The following is a 23,534-nucleotide window of genomic DNA, read 5'->3' on the forward strand; positions in this document are numbered from 1 at the left end:
TGATCACAAATCTGCAGCAGCGAGAACCATTTTTCTTTTCAAACTCGAAAAACCTGTCTTATTTGCCTACAATCCTATGGATGTTATGGATGTTAAACATTAAGCACTAACAGGAAAGGGACGAGACCTTTTTAAATACAGAACTAAAAAGTAAACTTAGGCGCAACAAAAGGCACAAAGGCTGGAATGAGAAAAACTAAGAGCAACTTAAAACCCACCCTCACCCTTTTGACTAAGAACGAGTGTAATATTATCCAAGAGTGGAATGGAGACCCATAAAATAATAGTCAGTCTACCTTGGCCCTCTGTGTGAGGAGACGATGGGGGGAGAGCATAACTAAAAAATAAGCAGCACACTCGCATACATTACAACATTTATTAATCGTCTATCACTTGTGTGTTCACTTTTCTTACTCAGACTTAACAGCACCAGTTGTCATTTACAGGCTCCATTCTCCTGATATAGGGGTGTAGTGTAGTCCTGAGACTCACAATTCCCTGGCACTCTTACAGGCTCCCCTTTTTGGGGGCTCTGAAGTTTTGGTGAAGTTTAATATGATTCTAGGGAAACATGACCCTCCAAATAAAGCAGCAAATGGGTCTCTGCACTGGTCCTGCGTCACCAAGGCAGTGTGGCTGCAGACATTGGTTGATTGATAGTCTGCAGGCATTTGGGGGCATACTGGCCTAGTTTTCAGGTGTGCTGAAGCCATTGGCTGCGTCACTGGCCTCAGCAGCTTAGTTATGGTGGACATAAGGTTTGCTCAGGTGCTGGCTGGCACAATGTAGGTGGAGATCCAGCTGACTTTTGAGATACTGTGAACAGCCCAGCAGATCCACAGAGATGCCCAAGTACGCCTCTTCCAGCCTAGTGAGCACGCGCAGTGCAAAGATAGTCACAAAGGAAGCTATAACAAAACCTGTTGAATATGTACTTTTCCTATAGCTTGTTGCTGCTCATCCCCATTCTAAAGGGAACGAGCAGCCCGATTTCAGCCCAATTCGGGACGATATGTTGGGTGAAATCTGGCATTTTTGTTGTGCTTTACACACGATCCGATCCGATGCGGGTTCCCGTGAGCATTGGATCGGATCACCCTAGATCCAACATATCACGAGTGAGGCACTCGTAGTATGTCAGATCCCGCAGGAATGGCTGGGATAGTAAAAGATACATCGTATGCAAAAGGACTGCATACGATGTATCTTTTACTATCCTGCCGCCCGGGAGGCTGCCGGGAGGTTGAAGAGAAATCCTAGACGACATGACGCACCGTCATATCGTATAAGTGTATGGGGCCCTTAAGTTTGAATATCAGCCTTAATATTGGCAATATATGCAATTGTGTTATGTTATTTGTTACAATGTAGGTGATGTATTTATGTTGGCCCTAGTTTTCTATTAATTACTTATGCCAAATGAACAAATCTGTACACCAATAATTAGATAATCGGGTCAGGTAGACCAGCCTATTGCGTAACAGAAGCAGTCTTTGTTTACTTGAACTACAGGAGACCTAGCAACCTGTAGTGTTCCCTCCTTTGTTCCAAATCTGGCCAGACAGGGTGACTCTCTGTGTCCGATTTAATCACCTTGCTTAGGAAATATGTATTGTATTCCTATGCCTTAAACCACTGAAGAAAGCCAAACACACCTCTACAGCCTGCGGCTATTCCAGCTGCAGGGGTAAGAAGGAGCAACTCTGTTCTCTAGGGAGAATCACTGATCCTAGGCTAAAATGTGATGCTCTGCCAGGGATCTGCTGTGAAACCCATGACACTGGGTTATTTGGAACATTGAGCTAGATTATTTATTTTGGACCATGTATTGCTTGATGACATTTATATCAATCTGTAAACTTCTTAGTGAAATATTGCCAGTCTACGCCTAGCCCTAAAGTTTTACTGGACTCGTCCATTCACATATTGAATGTTTAAGTGTGCACTGCTGTATTCAATACTGTTTTCAAAAGAATCCTTGTATGACATTTTTCATATGCTGCCACGTTTAGGGGGGTACACACGGAGAGATCAGTGCTTAAATTCTAAGCAATCTGTCTAGATTGTTTAGAAGTTAAGCATTGATCTCTTTGTGTGCACCCCCAACAGAGATAGCGATGCATGGCCCCACACATCACTATTGACGATGCTAGATTGGCCTGCATCGCTTATTTCACCCGCTGGGTGAAGTGAGCGCCCCCCCCGTCCGTCCGTCTCGCTCAGCACACATCGCGCTGTGCTGAGCGGGAGGAGAGATGTGTGCTGAGCGGTCTGTGTTAAGATCGCTCATCACAGATCTCTCCCGTCCGTACTGACCTTTTGAGTGATCTGCGGACAATGTATCATCACAGCGGCAGCTTTGAGTAAGACTCTGGATCAGCCTCTACATGTATTCCTTCATTCAATTTCCCAAATAAAAATTAGATGAAAAGAGGAAAACATCTAACTGCTAATTTACAGCATGAGTAGTGATTTAAGTCCAAAAACCTTTCCTGTGTGAATGAAATAGCTAATTCTGTTTTTTATTATTATTATTATTATTATTATTATTATTATTATTATTATTTATTATATTTGAAATCTCTTAAGGTCCGTACACATTAGACGATGTAGCTCTATGAGCAACGTTGTCTAATGTTTCCCCTCTTGGGCCGGCCGGTCGGCGGCCGACTGTACACACTGAGTAACATGACCGCTCATATCGCTCAGTGACGTCACGCCTCCGCCAGCTGTGCATGCAGGACGACAGCCCAGATCCAGCATGCATGCCCTACCAACAGAGACGATCGTTGCCGACGCGCGGGGCCGCGCATCGGTCATCGCTGGCAGCATACACATTTGCCGATAAAGTGAGCGACGTCGCTCAGAGGGGGAAAATGAGCAACGGTGCTCATTTTATCGGCAAGTGTGTATGGGCCTTTAGTTTGTAGTGAGCCTAATGATAACATAGTAGCATGGCATGTGTGGCAAGCATCGGATTTTATGTGGAAACCACAGGACTAGAATACTCAGACTAGGTTACCTAGATCACTGCAGAACTCTAAAGTAACATCACCTAACACCTGCAGCAGGGCTCAGCTATTCACGGAACATGTGCAAGATACGCCACAACAAGGTCTGGAACATTTGGAAATTCCAGACTTAAATTTAGCGGTCTATTTACTAAGCCTTGGATGGAGATAAAGTGCATGGAAATAGAGTACCAGCCAGCGAGCAACTACCTGGCATGTCACAGGCTGCGTGTGAAAAATGACAGGAGCTGGTTGGTTGGGACTTTATCTCCATCCACTTTATCTCCAACCAACGCTTAGTAAATAGACTCCTTAGTCCTCAATATTTAAAAAATTAAAGAGCAATTTATTTATTATGTTACAGATAACAAACAGTATAAATAAGTCTACAGCGATCGATTTAACTATAAGCTCAGACAGTGTAATGGTCTTGCCGGCTGCCACCAACTCTTTGCTCTTCCTACCACTCTTATTACATCCCCCAATTTATAGTTTTGTGATTTGAAATTCTCACATACAGTATATTCTATGATTAATAATATACTTATGTGTATTTGTTGGTCCCACTATTACTAATTAATCAGTAAATTTGCTGCTGAGCAGTACCCAACTCATTCAATGATTGTCTCCTCTTTCCTACAATTTTTTAAAGACCTTAATGACTGCATACTTGTTAATGAGGTACTCTGTGGACGGTCATGCCCCACCGTAGGGGAGGGGTTCTGAAGCACTGGGTCCCACCGAGGAATACCCTAGTGGGGCAGTCCAACACTGGCCTAATCCCCTGAGACTCAGGGCCTCTACCTTGGGCCACCACTATCTAGAGCCATACAAAATTCTGAAGATAGACCTTCCAGTGCAGTCAGTTTATTTTACTACAGTGGCTTTAAGCACCTCTATCTGTCCATCTATCTCATACCTGTCTAACAATTTCATATCTACCTTTATCTCATCTATATTTCGCTACCTACAGTATCTCATATTTACCTATCTATAGCTGTGAAAAGTGGTATACGGTTGATAGGTCGACCACACTTAGGTCAACAGTCAAGAGGTTGACCACTATTGGCCGACATGGTTCAAAGGACAACACTGACAATATGTCAACATGACAAAGGTCGACACAGGAAAGGGCAACATGAGTTTTTCACTTATTTAACTTTTTTATACTTTACGATCAACGTGGACTAGATTGGGATTAGTTACCTGTGCCGAGCACAGCAAGGCACCTTGCCCGAAGTATTGTGAGCAAAGCGAGACATGCGAGGGGTACGCAGTGTACTAATTGTGGGGTTCACACTGATTTTACGGCATGAACGAAACCAAAAAAAACTCATGTCGACCTTTTACAAATCTCTCTTTTCCAGGTACCTAGTGTATGGGCAATACGGATGGTGTAATGGTCAGCATTACTGCCTCACAGCACTGAGGTCATGGGTTCGATTCCTACCTTGGCCCTAACTGTGCAGAGTTTGTATATTCTCCCCGTATTTGCATGTGTTTCCTCCGGGTTCTCCAGTTTCCTCCCACAATCCAAAAATATACTGGTAGGTTAATTGGCTCCCAACAAAAAATAACCCTAGTGTGTAATGTGTCTGTGTGTACATGTGATAGGGAATCTAGATTGTAAGCTCCACTGGGGCAGGGACTGATGTGAATGGGCAAATATTCTCTGTAAAGTGCTGCGGAATATGTGTGCGCTAAATAAATAACTGGTAATAATAATAATATGTCGACCAAAAGAGGTCAACCTAGTGACTGTTGACCTAGACAGTGTCGACCCAATGATCCGCACTCGAGAAAAGTATGTCACTGTGAGAATATTATCATTAACCAATGATTACCTTTTCCATTTTCCTCAAATGCAGATTTTCCCAGGAGCTCATCAGTGGACTCTTTACGGCGACAAAGTCTGAAAAATTCAGTAACAAAATCACCTAAAAAATAAAATACAAAAACTATTTTTCAGTCTCATTGTGAAACAAAAAAGCAAATAGGTAATTATTTGAGGTAAAAAAAAAAAATTGGCATGTTCAATTTTCATGTATATTTTTTTAAGGACCAGCAGAGATTATATTTGTGCTCTGTACAATGGATGCTAACTATTTACCCAACATGCACTGAGGATTATCTGCTTTCCTGACTCGGACAGACCACTGGGGGGCTTGTAGCGGGTCCAGATCACTATAAATAAGAGGAAACACAAAATATTTCAGCACAAAGAGAAACTAGAATTAGGAAGGCTGAACAATAATGACAATAGAAATAAAGAAATACAATGAAATACAGTAATGTGATATGAATAAAGTATTCCCATGTCCGAGAGGGGTGGTCTTCAGTATACCACTGGCTGGGATCCCGGCAACCAGCATACTGACACATATTTTCCCTCTTGGGGGTCCACGACCCCCCTGGAGGGAAAATAAATAGCGTGGCGAGCGCAGCGAGCCCACAAGGGGCTCATTAGTGCTCGCCCAGCTGTCGGTATGCCAGCGGTCGGGATCCCAGCTGCCAGCCACTCATACTACACCCGTCTGAGAGATGTTGCTTTTCAAAGTTATCGCTTAGTAATGAAAAGAAAGTATTTAGCAATTTTTCTATAGTAATTTGGCCAATCCGTATGACTGCTCTATTTACCTCTATTCCTGAGACTTTGTTCAATGTATTAGCAGTAATTCCTTACATTTTATTGGACATTTACAAAAAAATAAAATAAAGCCACCTTATAAGTAGTATATACAGTTGAGTTACTTACGAATACACATCATTGTCCACTATAATGCCTTCAGTCATAGAGGGCCAGGTTGTCGCTAAGTGAAGCTCGCTAAAAGACAAAATAATAAACTGTTAGAATATGCTGACAATGAATCCCAGATATGTACACAATCCAGTTCCAAACAGTGTGATGAAGGAGGTGGAAAATACATTGTGTGTGACAGCAGGTAGCATTTACATCAGACTGGAGATGTAACATCTATGTAAAACCCCTTTCACATCGCCAAATAACCTGGGTTATTGCCGAGTCGAGGTGCAGTGTGAAAGCACCAAAGTGAAATAACCTGGGTCGAGCAACCCAGCACTTCAATCCGGGATTAAAGCAGGGTTAAACACGGATCAGACCAGGGTCGATGTGCAGTGTGAAAGGGTCTGACCCGGATTATTCAACACCCTTTGTCTCCTTTTGTTTCCTTTTGACACCTCATCTTTGTGAGCCATAAAAAGGAGATTTATGGTTAAGACTTACCATTGTTAAATCTCTTTCTGCGAGGTACACTGGTTTCCACAGGGAATAACATTGGGGGTGTAGAGTTGGCACCAACAGGCTAAAGCTTTGACTGTTACCATAGCCCTGCCTCCAGGCATTGGAGCTCAGTTTAGTTTACCAGTCCAATGCAGTAGCAGGTAAGAGAGACGGCAGATGTTAGTCACACAGACCCACATTCTCACGACAGCAGAAGGGACTAGTGGCTAATACCATACAAACCCAAAGAAGCTAAGTGTGTCAGGGTGGGCGCCCTGTGGAAACCAGTGTACCTCGCAGAAAGAGATTTAACAATGGTAAGTCTTACCATGAATCTCCTTATCTGCAGCGGGGTACACTGGAGTTCCACAGGGAATAACATTGGGGATGTCCTAAAGCAGTTCCTCATGGGAGAGGACGCACTGTAGCGGGCACAAGAACCCGGCGTCCAAAAGAAGCATCCTGGGAGGCGGAAGTAACAAAGGCATAGAACCTGATGAACGTGTTCACTGAGGACCACGTAGCCGCCTTACACAATTGTCCAGCGGACGCGCCACGGCGGGCCGCCCAAGAAAGTCCAACAGACCGAGTAGAATGTGCCTTGACAGCAGCAGGAGCTGGGAGTCCAGCCTGAGCATATGCTTGTGTAATCATCATTCTAATCCATCTGGCCAAGGTCTGCTTATTCACAGGCCAGCCACGGTTGCGAAAACCAAAAAGTACAAAAAGAAAATCTGACCTCCTGATACAGGCAGTCCTTTCTACATTATATATGGAGAGCCCATACCACATCCAAAGACCGCTCTTTGGAGGACAAACCAAGAGAGATAAAGGCAGGAACCACAATATCTTGGTTAAGGTGGAAAGACGACACCACCTTAGGTAGATAACCAGGGCGAGTTCTAAGAACTGCCCGGTCACGGTGAAAAATCAGAAAGGGTGGACGACAGAACAAAGCGTCTAAGTCTGACACCCTCTTAGCAGAGGAAATAGCCCACAGAAAAATGACCTTAAGCGTAAGGCATTTAAGGTCCACAGACTCAAAAGGTTCAAACAGAGACTCTTGAAGGGCAGTAAGAACAACAGACAGATCCCATGGAGCCACAGGAGGGACACAGGGAGGCTGAATCCGTAATATGCCCTGATTGAATGTATGAACGTCAGGAATAGATACAATTTTTCGCTGAAACCACTCCGACAAGGTAGAAATGTGAACCTTGAGGGAAGCCAGGCGAAGTCCTAAATTCAGGCTTTGTTGCAAAAAAACAAAAAGCCTGGAAGTACTAAACTTGTATGCATCATAATTCTTAGCAGCACACCAGGTGAAGTAAGAATTCCAGACCCTATAATAAATCCGTGCAGAAGCTGGTTTGTGGGCCTTCAACATAGTATGAATAACCGCCTCAGAAAATCCTTTGGCCCTCAGGAGTGAAGCTTCAAGAGCCACGCTGTCAAAGCTAGTCTTGCCAGGTCCTGGTAAACACAAGGACCCTGAACGAAGTCGTCTGGGCGTTGAGGAAGTAGAAGAGGACGCTCGATCGAGAAACCCTGCAGGTCTGAGAACCAATGCAGTCTGGGCCACGCAGGAGCGACTAGAAGCAGTATTCCTCCTTCTTGCTTGAACTTCGCAGTACCCTGGGCAGGAGTGACAGTGGAGGGAACACGTATGGCAGCCGAAAGTTCCATGGAATTGCCAGTGCGTCCACGAACGCTGCTTGAGGATCCTTTGTCATTGCTCCGAAGACCGGAACCTTGTGATTTTGTCGAGATGCCATCAGGTCTACATCTGGTAGACCCCACTTGTCCACAAGGAGTTGGAAGACCTCCGGATGAAGACTCCACTCCCCGGCATGTTACATAGTATCTAAGGTTAAAAAAAGACAATTGTCCATCGAGTTCAACCTATTTGTGGTCTCCTATGCAGGATTATTTTATAAAAATTTTTTTTTTGACTGATGCTGAAGTCAGCCGTTGCATTATATCCCTTCTTATAGTAACTATAGTGCATGACTATGCACCATAACCCTGGATATCCTTATCCATTAGGAATTTATCTAACCTATTCTTAAAGGTGTTGACAGAGTCCGCCATTACAAAAAGCCTTTACGCCGTATTGTGCGGAATCTCCTCTCCTCTAAACTGAGCGAGTGTCCACGAGTCCTCTGTGTTGATCTAACCAAAAACAGGTCCCACGCAAGCTCGGTGTATTGTCCCATTATAGATTTGTAGATGTTGATCATGTCCCCTCTTAGTCTCCTCTTTTCCAATGAAAACATGCCTAGTCTTTCAAGCCTTTCCTCATATTCCAGCGTCTCCATGCCCTTAATTAGTTTGGTCACCCGCCTCTGAACCTTTCCTAGCTCTAGGATATCCTTTTTGTAGTAGGGTGCCCAGAATTGTACACAGTATTCAAGGTGTGGCCTCACCAGTAATTTATATAACGGGAGTATAACATCCTCGTCCCTTGCATCAATTCCCCGTTTTATGCATGCTAATATCTTATTAGCCTTCTTTGCTGTAATCCTACTTTGGGTACTGCTGCCTAGCTTGCTATCTATGAGAACAACTAAGTCCTTTTCCAGTACAGTATACCCTAATTTTACCCCATTCAGTATGTAGGTGTTATTTTTGTTCCTGCTACCACAGTGCATTACCTTACACTTGTCTGTGTTGAAGCGCATTCTCCATTTGGCTGCCCATGCTTCTAATTTAACTAAGTCGTTCTGAAGAGGCTCAGCATCCTCCTCTGTATTTATAGCCTTACACAATTTGGTACCATCTGCAAAAATTGACACCATGCTCTCTAGACCTTCTGTTAGGTCATTAATGAAAATGTTGAAAAATAGCGGCCCTAATTCCGAGCCTTGTGGCACACCACTTAACACTTCAGTCCAATTTGAAAGAGATCCATTAACCACAACGCGCTGCTCCCTATTATCTAACCAGTTTTTGACCCAAGTGCATATTGTGCTTCCTAGCCCTGATTCTTGTAGCTTGTAGATAAGTCGCATGTGTGGTACTGTGTCGAAAGCTTTGGCAAAGTCTAAAAAGATTACATCCACCTCTTTACCCTGATCGAGGTTTGCACTTACTGTTTCATAAAAACCAAGTAAGTTGGTTTGACAGGATCTGTCCTTCACAAATCCATGTTGATTCCTTTTAATGACCTTATTGGCTTCAAGGAACTTCTGAATAATATCCCTTAGAATACCTTCCAGTACTTTCCCCACTATAGATGTAAGACTAACTGGTCTATTACCCGGTTCAGCTTTACTTCCCTTTTTGAATATAGGCACTACTTCCGCTATACGCCAGTCTTTGGGAACCATACCTGATATAACTGAATCCTTAGAGATCATAAATAGGGGTTTTGCAAGTTCAGAGTGAAGCTCCATTAGAACCCTTGGGTGATTCCTTCGGGACCCGGTGACTTATTAATCTTTAAATGTTTTAATCGGTCACAGACTACCTCCTCACTTAAATAAGTACCTATCAGTGGGATATTCTCATTATTGAGATTGTGTGTTAGTCCCTGAATTGGGTCCTCTCTAGTAAATACTGTTGAAAAAAACTAATTTAGTGTGTCTGCTACAGTATGGGGGTCATTCCGAGTTGTTCGCTCGCAAGCTGATTTTTGCAGATTTGCTCACGCTAAGCCGCCGCCTACTGGGAGTGAATCTTAGCTTCTTAAAATTGCGAACGATGTATTCGCAATATTGCGATTACACACCTCGTAGCAGTTTCTGAGTAGCTCCAGACTTACTCGGCATCTGCGATCAGTTCAGTGCTTGTCGTTCCTGGTTTGACGTCACAAACACACCCAGCGTTCGCCCAGACACTCCCCCGTTTCTCCAGCCACTCCTGCGTTTTTTCCGGAAACGGTAGCATTTTTTCCCACACGCCCATAAAACGGCCTGTTTCCGCCCAGTAACACCCACTTCCTGTCAATCACATTACGATCGCCAGAACGATGAAAAAGCCGTGAGTAAAATTCCTAACTGCATAGCAAATTTACTTGGCGCAGTCGCAGTGCGAACATTGCGCATGCGCACTAAGCGAAAAATCGCTGCGATGCGAAGATTTTTACCGAGCGAACAACTCGGAATGACCACCTATGTCATTATCATTTTTGATTAGGACTCCCAGCTTGTCTTTTAAAAGGCCTATACTCTCCTTCTTTAATCTCTTGCTATTAATGTATTTAAAGAATTTTTTGGGATTCGCTTTGCATTCCTTTGCTACTAGTTTTTCAGTTTCTACTTTAGCCGCTCTTATTTCTTTTTTGCATATTTTGTTACAGTCCTTATAGTGCCGAAATGACTCCACATTCCCATCAGATTTGTATTTTTTAAATGCTTGCCTTTTCTTGCACATAAGTTCCTTTTCCTTAATATTAAGCCACATCGGTTTATGATTTTTAATCCTTTTTTTGCTGCTCGTAGGAATACATTTGAGAGTATTTTTAGCTAGCAGTGATTTTAATACATCCCATTCCTCTGTAGTATTTTTTCCTAGAAACAAACGTCCTGATGACTAAGGAAGTCCGCTTCCCAGTTGAGGACCCCTGGAATGAACACTGCTGATATTGCTGGCAGATGTCGTTCCGCCCATCGAAGAAATTTTGACACTTCCATCGGCTTTGAGTGCCGCCTTGATGATTTATGTACGCCACTGTGGTGGCGTTGTCTGATTGTACTTGAACAGGCATGCCCGCAATGCCAGAATGTTTATTGGGAGGAGAGAGAGTGTTGCTCCAACCCCGCGCCCCAACCCCGCAGACTGGCATCCGCCGTTAGGGGGACCCAGTTGGAGATCTAGAAGGGACAACCCCTGCTCAACTGTTGGTCCTGTAGCCACCAACTCAGTGACAGACGAACCTCCGGAGTCAAGGAGAACATTTGAGACCTGATCCAGCGAGGCAGACCGTCCCACTTGGAAAGGATTAACCTCTGCAGAGGGCGGGAAGGAAATGGAGCGTACTCTACCATGTCGAAAGCTGACACCATGAGGCCTAGTACTTGCATCGTCGAGTGTATCGACACTCTCTGGCGAGAGAGGAAGTATCCGATTCTGTTCCGCGCTTTCGGCGGGTCCCACCTGGGGGACCCTCTTACCTCCTCCCTGTAAGTGCGGCCACGCGATCCAGGAGAGCAGCAGCAGTGATGTGTGTATGATGAGACTGGAGCGCCTCCGCTGTAAGCACCCGGCAACCAGGGCGCGGGAGTATACAGCGCCGCTGGGGGAGGTGATGGAGCCGCAGCACAATATGTCAGTATGACATATAGCATCTAGTGCCTGTGCTGCAGCCCTTGACGTCTTCTTTCTTCTCAGAAAAGCTCTTTTCAGGGCTGCCTAACGCTGCCCTCCCTGTTAGCTGCCTGCGCTGTAGGCACCAACTTACAAACTGACCTCCAGGCGGGTATATAGAGGAGGCGGTGCAGTGCATCTTGGGAACAGTCAAAGCTTTAGCCTGTTGGTGCCTCGGATCAAGATCCAACTCTGCACCCTGATGTTATTCCCTGTGGAATCCCAGTGTACCCCGCTGCAGAAAGGGTGGCAGTATTTCTGAAACAGCGCAGTTAGTGAACTGTTCGCATGCTGCTGGGTGAAGATGTATCGTGACTGCACAAATGGCACCATTGCGGATAACCGACGTGGAAACTGCGGAGCACCACATGCCACTGATCTGAGCGGTGAACGTTGTCTATGAAGGTGTGTGAGGGCCGACTAACACGCTACAGTGGAGCAACTCACCGTCAAAAACAACCTAGGGGCTACCAGACGTGTATGGGGGTCCGAAGTTGTTACTCTGGCTCTTAGCTGGTGGTCATACTAATGTGACTCGACTGTGTATGATAAGTCTCTAAGGGGGGGTTTCAATTGTTTTTTTTCCCGTGGCTGCCACTAGGTGGTGCCCGACAGAGCAGTTAGATTTTTCCTTGGTTTCGGCTCTACTAGCTGTGCGGGTGGGGTGGGGGCGGGGGTTGGCCACATTTCAGCGCGCAGCCCCAGAGGTGGCCAGCTGAAATGTGCAAAACGTAGGTTGTATGAGCACCCAAACAGCACTTTGAGAGCCGTGCCTATTACTTGAAGCCAAAAGTCACATTTTACATAAAGTGTAATTAAATACAATCCCAAATACAAGAGGTTCTTAGTAAACATTTAGACACAAGAGTACTCTCCATAAAGAAAATAAGAATTTACTCACCGGTAATTCTATTTCTCGTAGTCCGTAGTGGATGCTGGGGACTCCGTAAGGACCATGGGGAATAGACGGGCTCCGCAGGAGACTGGGCACTCTAAAGAAAGATTCAGTACTATCTGGTGTGCACTGGCTCCTCCCTCTATGCCCCTCCTCCAGACCTCAGTTAAGGAAACTGTGCCCGGAAGAGCTGACATTACAAGGAAAGGATTTTGGAATCCAGGGTAAGACTCATACCCTGAGTAAATTCTTATTTTCTCTAACGTCCTAGTGGATGCTGGGGACTCCGTAAGGACCATGGGGATTATACCAAAGCTCCCAAACGGGCGGGAGAGTGCGGATGACTCTGCAGCACCGAATGGGCAAACACAAGGTCCTCCTCAGCCAGGGTATCAAACCTGTAGAATTTTGCAAAAGTGTTTGAACCCGACCAAGTAGCAGCTCGGCAAAGCTGTAATGCCGAGACCCCTCGGGCAGCCGCCCAAGAAGAGCCAACTTTCCTTGTGGAATGGGCTTTCACTGATTTCGGCTGCGGCAATCCCGCCGCAGAATGAGCCTGCTGAATCGTGTTACAGATCCAGCGAGCAATAGTTTGCTTTGAAGCAGGAGCACCCAGCTTGTTGGATGCATACAGGATAAACAGCGAGTCAGTCTTCCTGACTCCAGCCGTTCTGGTTACATAAATCTTCAAAGCCCGGACTACGTCCAGCAACTTGGAGTCCTCCAAGTCACGAGTAGCCGCAGGCACCACAATAGGTTGGTTCAAATGAAAAGATGACACCACCTTTGGCAGAAACTGCGGACGAGTCCGCAATTCTGCCCTGTCCATATGGAAAACCAGATAGGGGCTTTTACATGACAAAGCCGCCAATTCTGACACACGCCTAGCTGAAGCTAAAGCCAACAGCATGACCACTTTCCACGTGAGATACTTTAGTTCCACGGTCTTAAGTGGCTCAAATCAGTGGGATTTCAGGAAATCCAACACCACGTTAAGATCCCAAGGTGCCACTGGTGGCACAAAAGGGGGCTGAATATGCAGCACTCCCTTAACAAACGTCTGAACCTCAGGCAGTGAAGCCAGTTCTTTTTGAAAGAAGATGGATAGGGCCGAAATCTGGACCTTTATGGACCCTAATTTTAGGCCCATAGTCACACCTGACTGTAGGAAGTGCAGGAATCGACCCAGCTGGAATTCCTCTGTAGGGGCCTTTCTGGCCTCACACCAAGCAACATATTTTCGCCATATACGGTGATAATGCTTTGCTGTCACGTCCTTCCTAGCCTTTATCAGCGTAGGAATAACTTCATCCGGAATGCCCTTTTCTGCTAGGATTCGGCGTTCAACCGTCATGCCGTCAAACGCAGCCGCGGTAAGTCTTGGAACAGACAGGGCCCCTGTTGCAACAGGTCCTGTCTGAGAGGCAGAGGCCATGGTTCCTCTGTGAGCATTTCTTGCAGTTCCGGGTACCAAGTCCTTTTTGGCCAGTCCGGAACAATGAGTATTGTTTTCACTCTTCTTTTCCTTACGATTCTCAGTACCTTGGGTATGAGAGGAAGAGGAGGAAACACGTAGACCGACTGGAACACCAACGGTGTTACCAGTGCGTCCACAGCTATCGACTGGGGGTCCTTTGACCTGGCGCAATACCTTTTTAGCTTTTTGTTGAGGCGGGACGCCATCATGTCCACCTGTGGCAGTTCCCACCGACTTGCAATCTGCGTGAAGACTTCTTGATGAAGTCCCCACTCTCCCGGGTGGAGGTCGTGCCTGCTGAGGAAGTCTGCTTCCCAGTTGTCCACTCCCGGAATGAACACTGCTGACAGTGCTTGCACGTGATTCTCCGCCCAACGAAGAATCCTGGTGGCTTCCGCCATCGCCACTCTGCTTCTTGTGCCGCCCTGGCGGTTTACATGAGCCACTGCGGTGATGTTGTCTGACTGAATCAGCACCGGTTGGTTGCGAAGCAGAGGCTCCGCTTGACTCAGGGCGTTGTATATGGCCCTTAGTTCCAGGATATTTATGTGCAGACAAGCCTCCTGACTTGACCACAACCCTTGGAAGTTTCTTCCCTGAGTGACTGCCCCCCATCCTCGGAGGCTCGCATCCGTGGTCACCAGGACCCAGTCCTGTATGCCGAACCTGCGGCCCTCGGCTTCTTCTGGTCTGTGTCCAGAATCATGCCCAGAAAGGGCAGACGCGTCGTAGGAATCAGCTGCGATTTTGGGATATTCAGAATCCAGCCGTGCTGTTGCAACACTTCCTGAGAGTGTGCTACGCTGATCAGCAACTGCTCTCTGGACCTCGCCTTTATGAGGAGATCGTCCAAGTATGGGATAATTGTGACTCCTTGCTTTCTCAGGAGCACCATCATTTCCGCCATTACCTTGGTAGATATTCTCGGTGCCTTGGAGAGCCCAAACGGCAACGTCTGGAATTGGTAATGACAGTCCTGTACCACAAATCTGAGGTACTCCTGATGAGGTGGATAAATGGGGACATGCAAGTAAGCATCCTTGATGTCCAGAGACACCATAAAATCCCCCTCTTCCAGGCTTGCAATGACCGCTCTGAGCGATTCCATTTTGAACTTGAATTTCTTCAGATAAATGTTCAGGGATTTTAAATTCAAGATGGGTCTGACCGAACCGTCCGGTTTCGGTACTACAAACATAGTGGAATAGTAACCCCTTCCCTGTTGAAGGAGAGGAACCTTTACAACCACCTGCTGGAGGTATAACTTGTGAATTGCTGCCAGCACTACCTCCCTTTCCATGGGGGAAACTGGCAAGGCCGATTTTAGGTAACGGTGAGGGGGCGTCACCTCGAATTCCAGTTTGTATCCCTGAGACACAACTTGTATAGCCCAAGGATCCACCCGTGAGCGAACCCACTGGTGGCTGAAATGTCGGAGACGCGCCCCCACGGCTCCTGGCTCCGCCTGTGGAGCCCCAGCGTCATGCGGTGGATTTAGTGGAAGCCGGGGAGGACTTTTGTTCCTGGGAACTAGCTGCGTGGTGCAGCCTCTTTCCTCTACCCCTGCCTCTGGCAAGAAAGGATGCACCTCTGACTTTCTTGCTCTTTTGCGAACGAAAGGACTGCATTTGGTAATACGGTGCTTTCTTAGGCTGTGGCGGGACATAAGGCAAGAAATTTGACTTCCCAGCCGTAGCTGTGGAAACTAGGTCTGAGAGACCGTCCCCAAACAATTCCTCACCCTTATAAGGTAAAACCTCCATGTGTTTTTTAGAGTCGGTATCCCCTGTCCATTGCCGAGTCCATAAGACCCTTCTGGCAGAAATGGACATTGCGTTTACTCTAGAGCCCAGCAGGCAAATGTCCCTCTGGGCATCCCGCATATATAGGACCGCGTCCTTGATATGTGCCAGGGTCATTAGAACAGAGTCCCTGTCCAGGGTATCTAACTCCTCAGACAGAGTATCCGTCCATGCTTCTACCGCACTACACATCCAGGCCGAAGCAATTGCTGGCCTCAGCAGCGTACCAGAATGTGTGTAAACAGACTTCAGGATAGCTTCCTGCTTTCTATCCGCAGGATCCTTTAGGGCGGCCGTATCCTGAGACGGCAGGGCCACCTTCTTAGATAAGCGTGTCAACGCCTCGTCTACCCTGGGGGAGGATTCCCAGCGTAACCTGTCCGTTGGCGGGAAAGGATACGCCATCAGCAATCTCTTGGAAATTACTACCTTCCTATCAGGGGAATCCCACGCTTTTTCACATAATTCATTCAATTCATGTGACGGGGGAAAAGCCACTTCTTGCTTTTTCTCCCCATACATATAAATCCTCTTGTCCGGGACAGGATTTTTCATTTTAGGCTGCAACTTTGCATCATCGTCATCGACACTGGAATCAGATTCCGTGTCGACGTCTGTGTCAACTAACTGGGATATTGGGCGCTTTTGAGACCCTGACGGCCTCTGCGCTGTGGGAGCAGGCATGGGTTGAGACCCCGACTGTCCCAAGGCTACAGCTTTATCCAATCTGTTATGTAAGGAGCTTACATTATCATTTAACACCTTCCACATATCCATCCAATCAGGTGTCGGCCCCGTCGGGGGCGACACCACATCTATTTGCACTTGTTCTGCCTCCAGGTATCCTTCCTCATCAAACATGTCGACACAAGCGTACCGACACACCGCACACATACAGGGAACGCTCTGACTGAGGACAGGACCCCACAAAGGCTTTTGGGGAGACAGAGAGAGAGTATGCCAGCACACACCCCAGCGCTATATAACCCAGGGATTACACTGTACCTTAGTGTTTACTAGAGATGAGCGGGTTCGGTTTCTCTGAAACCGAACCCGCACGAACTTCATGTTTTTTTCACGGGTCCGAGCAGACTCGGATCCTCCCGCCTTGCTCGGTTAACCCGAGCGCGCCCGAACGTCATCATGACGCTGTCGGATTCTCGCGAGACTCGGATTCTATATAAGGAGCCGCGCGTCGCCGCCATTTTCACACGTGCATTGAGATTGATAGGGAGAGGACGTGGCTGGCGTCCTCTCCATTAGAAATTAGATTAGAAGAGAGAGAGAGATTGTGCAGAGTCAGACAGAGTTTACCACAGTGACCAGTGCAGTTGTTGTTAGTTAACTTTTATTTATTTTAATATAATATATCCGTTCTCTGCTATATCCGTTCTCTGCCTGAAAAAAAACGATACACAGCAGCAGCCAGTCACACAGTGTGACTCAGTCTGTGTGCACTCAGCTCAGCCCAGTGTGCTGCACATCAATGTATAAAAGGCAAAGCTTATAATAATTGTGGGGGAGACTGGGGAGCACTGCAGGTTGTTATAGCAGGAGCCCCCAGGAGTACATAATATTATATTAATTTAAAATTAAACAGTGCACACTTTTGCTGCAGGAGTGCCACTGCCAGTGTGACTAGTGGTGACCAGTGCCTGACCACCAGTATAGTAGTATATTGTTGTATGTATTGTATACTATCTCTTTATCAACCAGTCTATATTAGCAGCAGACACAGTACAGTGCGGTAGTTCACGGCTGTGGCTACCTCTGTGTCGGCAGTCGGAACTCGGCAGGCAGTCCGTCCATCCATAATTGTATTACAATATATACCACCTAACCGTGGTATTTTTTTTTCTTTCTTTATACCGTCGTCATAGTGTCATACTAGTTGTTACGAGTATACTACTATCTCTTTATCAACCAGTGTACAGTGCGGTAGTTCACGGCTGTGGCTACCTCTGTGTCGGCAGTCGGCAGGCAGTCCGTCCATCCATAATTGTATTATTATTATAATATATACCACCTAACCGTGGTTTTTTTTTCATTCTTTATACCGTCATAGTGTCATACTAGTTGTTACGAGTATACTACTATCTCTTTATCAACCAGTGTACAGTGCGGTAGTTCACGGCTGTGGCTACCTCTGTGTCGGCAGTCGGCAGGCAGTCCGTCCATCCATATATACCACCTAACCGTGGTTTTTTTTTCATTCTTTATACCGTCGTCATAGTGTCATACTAGTTGTTACGAGTATACTACTATCTCTTTATCAACCAGTGTACAGTGCGGTAGTTCACGGCTGTGGCTACCTCTGTGTCGGCAGTCGGCAGGCAGTCCGTCCATCCATAATTGTATTATTATTATAATATATACCACCTAACCGTGGTTTTTTTTTCATTCTTTATACCGTCGTCATAGTGTCATACTAGTTGTTACGAGTATACTACTATCTCTTTATCAACCAGTGTACAGTGCGGTAGTTCACGGCTGTGGCTACCTCTGTGTCGGCAGTCGGCAGGCAGTCCGTCCATCCATAATTGTATTATTATTATAATATATACCACCTAACCGTGGTTTTTTTTTCATTCTTTATACCGTCGTCATAGTGTCATACTAGTTGTTACGAGTATACTACTATCTCTTTATCAACCAGTGTACAGTGCGGTAGTTCACGGCTGTGGCTACCTCTGTGTCGGCAGTCGGCAGGCAGTCCGTCCATCCATAATTGTATTATTATTATAATATATACCACCTAACTGTGGTATTTTTTTTTCTTTCTTTATACCGTCGTCATAGTGTCATACTAGTTGTTACGAGTATACTACTATCTCTTTATCAACCAGTGTACAGTGCGGTAGTTCACGGCTGTGGCTACCTCTGTGTCGGCAGTCGGCAGGCAGTCCGTCCATCCATAATTGTATTATTATTATAATATATACCACCTAACCGTGGTTTTTTTTTCATTCTTTATACCGTCGTCATAGTGTCATACTAGTTGTTACGAGTATACTACTATCTCTTTATCAACCAGTGTACAGTGCGGTAGTTCACGGCTGTGGCTACCTCTGTGTCGGCAGTCGGCAGGCAGTCCGTCCATCCATAATTGTATTATTATTATAATATATACCACCTAACCGTGGTATTTTTTTTTCTTTCTTTATACCGTCGTCATAGTGTCATACTAGTTGTTACGAGTATACTACTATCTCTTTATCAACCAGTGTACAGTGCGGTAGTTCACGGCTGTGGCTACCTCTGTGTCGGCAGTCGGCAGGCAGTCCGTCCATCCATAATTGTATTATTATTATAATATATACCACCTAACCGTGGTTTTTTTTTCATTCTTTATACCGTCGTCATAGTGTCATACTAGTTGTTACGAGTATACTACTATCTCTTTATCAACCAGTGTACAGTGCGGTAGTTCACGGCTGTGGCTACCTCTGTGTCGGCAGTCGGCAGGCAGTCCGTCCATCCATAATTGTATTATTATTATAATATATACCACCTAACCGTGGTTTTTTTATACCACCTAACCGTGGCAGTCCGTCCATAATTGTATACTAGTATCCAATCCATCCATCTCCATTGTTTACCTGAGGTGCCTTTTAGTTCTGCCTATAAAATATGGAGAACAAAAAAGTTGAGGTTCCAAAATTAGGGAAAGATCAAGATCCACTTCCACCTCGTGCTGAAGCTGCTGCCACTAGTCATGGCCGAGACGATGAAATGCCAGCAACGTCGTCTGCCAAGGCCGATGCCCAATGTCATAGTACAGAGCATGTCAAATCCAAAACACCAAATATCAGAAAAAAAAGGACTCCAAAACCTAAAATAAAATTGTCGGAGGAGAAGCGTAAACTTGCCAATATGCCATTTACCACACGGAGTGGCAAGGAACGGCTGAGGCCCTGGCCTATGTTCATGGCTAGTGGTTCAGCTTCACATGAGGATGGAAGCACTCAGCCTCTCGCTAGAAAACTGAAAAGACTCAAGCTGGCAAAAGCACCGCAAAGAACTGTGCGTTCTTTGAAATCCCAAATCCACAAGGAGAGTCCAATTGTGTCGTTTGCGATGCCTGACCTTCCCAACACTGGACGTGAAGAGCATGCGCCTTCCACTATTTGCATGCCCCCTGCAAGTGCTGGAAGGAGCACCCGCAGTCCAGTTCCTGATAGTCAGATTGAAGATGTCAGTGTTGAAGTACACCAGGATGAGGAGGATATGGGTGTTGCTGGCGCTGGGGAGGAAATTGACCAGGAGGATTCTGATGGTGAGGTGGTTTGTTTAAGTCAGGCACCCGGGGAGACACCTGTTGTCCGTGGGAGGAATATGGCCGTTGACATGCCAGGTGAAAATACCAAAAAAATCAGCTCTTCGGTGTGGAGGTATTTCACCAGAAATGCGGACAACAGGTGTCAAGCCGTGTGTTCCCTTTGTCAAGCTGTAATAAGTAGGGGTAAGGACGTTAACCACCTCGGAACATCCTCCCTTATACGTCACCTGCAGCGCATTCATAATAAGTCAGTGACAAGTTCAAAAACTTTGGGTGACAGCGGAAGCAGTCCACTGAACAGTAAATCCCTTCCTCTTGTAACCAAGCTCACGCAAACCACCCCACCAACTCCCTCAGTGTCAATTTCCTCCTTCCCCAGGAATGCCAATAGTCCTGCAGGCCATGTCACTGGCAAGTCTGACGAGTCCTCTCCTGCCTGGGATTCCTCCGATGCATCCTTGCGTGTAACGCCTACTGCTGCTGGCGCTGCTGTTGTTGCCGCTGGGAGTCGATGGTCATCCCAGAGGGGAAGTCGTAAGCCCACTTGTACTACTTCCAGTAAGCAATTGACTGTTCAACAGTCCTTTGCGAGGAAGATGAAATATCACAGCAGTCATCCTACTGCAAAGCGGATAACTGAGTCCTTGACAACTATGTTGGTGTTAGACGTGCGTCCGGTATCCGCCGTTAGTTCACAGGGAACTAGACAATTTATTGAGGCAGTGTGCCCCCGTTACCAAATACCATCTAGGTTCCACTTCTCTAGGCAGGCGATACCGAGAATGTACACGGACGTCAGAAAAAGACTCACCAGTGTCCTAAAAAATGCAGTTGTACCCAATGTCCACTTAACCACGGACATGTGGACAAGTGGAGCAGGGCAGGGTCAGGACTATATGACTGTGACAGCCCACTGGGTAGATGTATGGACTCCCGCCGCAAGAACAGCAGCGGCGGCACCAGTAGCAGCATCTCGCAAACGCCAACTCTTTCCTAGGCAGGCTACGCTTTGTATCACCGCTTTCCAGAATACGCACACAGCTGAAAACCTCTTACGGCAACTGAGGAAGATCATCGCGGAATGGCTTACCCCAATTGGACTCTCCTGTGGATTTGTGGCATCGGACAACGCCAGCAATATTGTGTGTGCATTAAATATGGGCAAATTCCAGCACGTCCCATGTTTTGCACATACCTTGAATTTGGTGGTGCAGAATTTTTTAAAAAACGACAGGGGCGTGCAAGAGATGCTGTCGGTGGCCAGAAAAATTGCGGGACACTTTCGGCGTACAGGCACCACGTACAGAAGACTGGAGCACCACCAAAAACTACTGAACCTGCCCTGCCATCATCTGAAGCAAGAAGTGGTAACGAGGTGGAATTCAACCCTCTATATGCTTCAGAGGTTGGAGGAGCAGCAAAAGGCCATTCAAGCCTATACAATTGAGCACGATATAGGAGATGGAATGCACCTGTCTCAAGTGCAGTGGAGAATGATTTCAACGTTGTGCAAGGTTCTGATGCCCTTTGAACTTGCCACACATGAAGTCAGTTCAGACACTGCCAGCCTGAGTCGGGTCATTCCCCTCATCAGGCTTTTGCAGAAGAAGCTGGAGGCATTGAAGAAGGAGCTAACACGGAGCGATTCCGCTAGGCATGTGGGACTTGTGGATGCAGCCCTTAATTCGCTTAACAAGGATTCACGGGTGGTCAATCTGTTGAAATCAGAGCACTACATTTTGGCCACCGTGCTCGATCCTAGATTTAAAGCCTACCTTGGATCTCTCTTTCCGGCAGACACAGGTCTGCTGGGGTTGAAAGACCTGCTGGTGACAAAATTGTCAAGTCAAGCGGAACGCGACCTGTCAACATCTCCTCCTTCACATTCTCCCGCAACTGGGGGTGCGAGGAAAAGGCTCAGAATTCCGAGCCCACCCGCTGGCGGTGATGCAGGGCAGTCTGGAGCGACTGCTGATGCTGACATCTGGTCCGGACTGAAGGACCTGACAACGATTACGGACATGTCGTCTACTGTCACTGCATATGATTCTCTCAACATTGATAGAATGGTGGAGGATTATATGAGTGACCGCATCCAAGTAGGCACGTCACACAGTCCGTACTTATACTGGCAGGAAAAAGAGGCAATTTGGAGGCCCTTGCACAAACTGGCTTTATTCTACCTAAGTTGCCCTCCCACAAGTGTGTACTCCGAAAGAGTGTTTAGTGCCGCCGCTCACCTTGTCAGCAATCGGCGTACGAGGTTACATCCAGAAAATGTGGAGAAGATGATGTTCATTAAAATGAATTATAATCAATTCCTCCGCGGAGACATTGACCAGCAGCAATTGCCTCCACAAAGTACACAGGGAGCTGAGATGGTGGATTCCAGTGGGGACGAATTGATAATCTGTGAGGAGGGGGATGTACACGGTGATATATCGGAGGGTGAAGATGAGGTGGACATCTTGCCTCTGTAGAGCCAGTTTGTGCAAGGAGAGATTAATTGCTTCTTTTTTGGGGGGGGTCCAAACCAACCCGTCATATCAGTCACAGTCGTGTGGCAGACCCTGTCACTGAAATGATGGGTTGGTTAAAGTGTGCATGTCCTGTTTTGTTTATACAACATAAGGGTGGGTGGGAGGGCCCAAGGATAATTCCATCTTGCACCTCTTTTTTCTTTTCTTTTTCTTTGCATCATGTGCTGATTGGGGAGGGTTTTTTGGAAGGGACATCCTGCGTGACACTGCAGTGCCACTCCTAGATGGGCCCGGTGTTTGTGTCGGCCACTAGGGTCGCTTATCTTTCTCACACAGTCAGCTACCTCATTGCGCCTCTTTTTTTCTTTGCGTCATGTGCTGTTTGGGGAGGGTTTTTTGGAAGGGACATCCTGCGTGACACTGCAGTGCCACTCCTAGATGGGCCCGGTGTTTGTGTCGGCCACTAGGGTCGCTTATCTTACTCACACAGCGACCTCGGTGCAAATTTTAGGACTAAAAATAATATTGTGAGGTGTGATGTGTTCAGAATAGGCTGAAAATGAGTGTAAATTATGTTTTTTGAGGTTAATAATACTTTGGGATCAAAATTACCCCCAAATTCTATGATTTAAGCTGTTTTTTAGGGTTTTTTGAAAAAAACACCCGAATCCAAAACACACCCGAATCCGACAAAAAAAATTCGGTGAGGTTTTGCCAAAACGCGGTCGAACCCAAAACACGGCCGCGGAACCGAACCCAAAACCATAACACAAAACCCGAAAAATTTCCGGCGCTCATCTCTAGTGTTTACCCAGTAGCTGCTGTTTTTATATATATATATCTCTGCGCCTAAATTTATGTGCCCCCCCTCTCTTTTTTACCCTCTATTGCACCTGTATACTGCAGGGGAGAGCTTGGGGAGCGTCCTTCCAGCGGAGCTGTGAAGAGAAAATGGCGCTGGTGTGCTGAGGAAGAAGGCCCCGCCCCCTCAGCGGCGGGCTTCTGTCCCGCTTCTCATGTGTAAAAATGGCGGGGGCTCGCA

General features: G+C 46.5%; 1 protein-coding gene across 3 annotated transcripts in view; it reads right to left on the reverse strand.

The window, feature by feature from the left end:
- RAB3GAP1 (RAB3 GTPase activating protein catalytic subunit 1) overlaps nucleotides 1-23,534 on the reverse strand; it is a 289,227-nt gene that overhangs the window by 151,642 nt on the left and 114,051 nt on the right. For all 3 annotated transcript variants that reach the window (XM_063933781.1, XM_063933783.1, XM_063933782.1), the window contains exons 10-12: nucleotides 5,767-5,835; nucleotides 5,122-5,195; nucleotides 4,856-4,948 (exon numbers count right to left, since the gene is read on the reverse strand). In XM_063933781.1, coding sequence (XP_063789851.1) covers nucleotides 4,856-4,948; nucleotides 5,122-5,195; nucleotides 5,767-5,835 — 236 coding nt within the window. The remainder of the gene's footprint in view (nucleotides 1-4,855; nucleotides 4,949-5,121; nucleotides 5,196-5,766; nucleotides 5,836-23,534) is intronic.

This window comes from Pseudophryne corroboree, chromosome 7, assembly GCF_028390025.1.
Source record: "Pseudophryne corroboree isolate aPseCor3 chromosome 7, aPseCor3.hap2, whole genome shotgun sequence".
Classification (NCBI taxonomy): Eukaryota; Metazoa; Chordata; class Amphibia; order Anura; family Myobatrachidae; genus Pseudophryne; species Pseudophryne corroboree.